This window comes from Hipposideros armiger, unplaced genomic scaffold, assembly GCF_001890085.2.
Source record: "Hipposideros armiger isolate ML-2016 unplaced genomic scaffold, ASM189008v1 scaffold_1444, whole genome shotgun sequence".
Taxonomy (NCBI): Eukaryota; Metazoa; Chordata; class Mammalia; order Chiroptera; family Hipposideridae; genus Hipposideros; species Hipposideros armiger.
The window spans coordinates 193,200-195,723 of record NW_017732794.1 but is presented as its reverse complement, the minus strand read 5'-3'; the positions used below and the strand labels follow the sequence as shown (position 1 = coordinate 195,723).

General features: G+C 30.8%; 1 protein-coding gene across 1 annotated transcript in view; it reads left to right on the top strand.

Moving 5' to 3' along the window:
* The window catches only part of PTPRQ (protein tyrosine phosphatase receptor type Q), a gene marked incomplete at its 5' end in the record, with an annotated part of 168,380 nt that overhangs the window by 18,447 nt on the left and 147,409 nt on the right, over positions 1-2,524 (top strand). Inside the window, one exon of the mRNA XM_019633934.1 lies at positions 840-960. Within this exon, the coding sequence (XP_019489479.1) occupies positions 840-960 (121 nt within the window). The remainder of the gene's footprint in view (positions 1-839; positions 961-2,524) is intronic.

Here is a 2,524-nt window from a genome sequence, read left to right as displayed (position 1 = left end):
CATGTATAATTATAATAATTATCCAAGTTTTAGTAATTTATACCCTTTTATATGCAAAAGTAATAATTAATATTCTAAGATATTTCTGTTCTATTATACAGAAGTTGAGAAATGCCATTCTAAATGTTTTATGTAAATAGAAATATGAACTTAACTAGTTTACAGTAATTTTTTTTAGTGCTTACTCAATGCAGAATAGCTAAAGTATTTGAATCCTTACACTCTTATAGAAGAATTAGGAGACCCAAAACTGTATTTTCCTGTTTATGTGCTACATTGGTGCTTCCTTTGGAAACCACTCAATTTCAAATCTCAGTGAACAGATTTTGATATTATTTTACATTTTATTGACACGACTGCAATTGAGGAAGTTTTTATTTGTGAAGTCAGTCATTTTAACTGCTTCCCAATGCTTTGCTTATCACTTTTCTGATTCTTGGTTGTGTGATTTTTTTTCCCACCAATTTTATTTTGAGGGAGCTCTTTAACTGTATATTATATTTATTCACTACATAGTTTTATTTTTATGAGAGGATGATAATTCACCAAGCTGTACTGGAACAGTAGGTGAATCACTGTGACATACCCCTTGTTCTTTTTTCTCATGAAATATTTTTTTCCATTGAATCATTGAAACAGATGTTCTTACACCACCATGCAAAATCTTCTTTTATCATCTCATTTTGAGAGTAAACAATCAGGTTCCCATGCCCATGGAGAAAGGTGCTGTACCTGATTCATTTACCAGAAAATGTATTATAAAAATTTTGCGCATTTTAATTTTAACCTTCTTCACATATGTTTAATAAAATGCATTGTCCTATACTCTAACATTTCAGCTCCTGATTCTCCCCCCAAAGACTTCTCTGTAAAACAGTTGTCTGGTGTCACAATGAAGTTGTCATGGCAACCACCCCTGGAGCCAAATGGAATTATCCTCTATTACACAGTTTATGTCTGGTAAGAATTTTTTTTCTTTTTTGGAAATAGTTCTGAGAACAAGTATTAATCTGTAACATAATAGGAATGTAGTTTTTTTACTTTAAAATGTGATACCACATTAGGAACCTGATTATTAATAGCCTAGTTAATATGCTTTTATTAAGAAACAAGTTTTTCCCATATTACATAGAAGTCCAAGCATAGTCATAGAATATAATTTTTGTAGTTAAAACAAATATAATTGTGTATTATGCATAATTATACTCTATTTGTGCTTTTAAAAGTTATTGACTGACCAACTTGTGTGAATATAGTATATAAATGTAAACTCTCGAAGAGATTTACACAGATATTTTCTAAGTTACGGTCTTTTTAAATTTCCTTGAGCAGAATAATTTTAGCTAAATTTTAAATAAAATTTAACTAAAATATATTTTTTCAGTAATATATTAAGGTCAGTTTTCCACTGAAATGTAAACAGCACATTTATTTTTATTTTTTTTTCTAATCACCTTTATCTGGTTATGTGTTNGTCTTTTTAAATTTCCTTGAGCAGAATAATTTTAGCTAAATTTTAAATAAAATTTAACTAAAATATATTTTTTCAGTAATATATTAAGGTCAGTTTTCCACTGAAATGTAAACAGCACATTTATTTTTATTTTTTTTTCTAATCACCTTTATCTGGTTATGTGTTCATGCATCAACTGTGAAAAAGATGAAATCTTATAATACATTTCATGTCAATTAACAACATGGCTATACTGCTTCATGAAAACTTAATAGATGAAAATCCTTACTTTGATCTATTGGAAATACTCTTAAAAGAATTCATTAGTTATGTAACATATTTCCTGGTACATTTTAAATATCCCAACTCAGAAAATACAGTTTATACAATGTTTTATAGGACATAGGCACTTTTTACTTTTAGATTCCTGATTTAGAAGACCCAGAATTGAGAGACTGTAATAATGTATTAAAAATTGTACTCTTTCTCCGAAATTAAGATTTTCTTTTTCCAATCTCTCTTTACACTCTTTTCATACTGCTCTGTAGAACTATATCTCCTGTTCCTCATTGCCTGATTCCTAGCCATTTTGCCTAGTCATGGCAAAATTGGGAGGAGTGACATTAGAGAGATATTAATGGGAAGAACTCTATTACCCTATTCATTCACCTATTCATTTCCATTCCTTCATTCAACAATATTGATTAATTACCTATGTATCTGTGAAGAAAATACACATAAGATCCTTGCTCTCAAGGAGCTGGCATTCTAAATGGATAACTGGATTATATACGCATAAACAAACAAATGAAGAAAAGTCATGGGAAAGAGGGCTACTTTTGATGGGATACTTGGGGAAATACTCTTTAAAGAAGTGACACTGAGTTGTGATCTGAGGAGGACAAGGAGCTTCCTATCATGGGAAGATTTGTTGGGTGGAGTTTCCCAGGAAGAAGGAAGATCAACTCCATAGTCTCTGTGGGGAAGCACCACTTGCTATTTTGAAGACCAGAAAGGAGATCAATGTTGCTGGGGGCAAGAGAGACACAGGAGAGTAATACTGGGATGTAG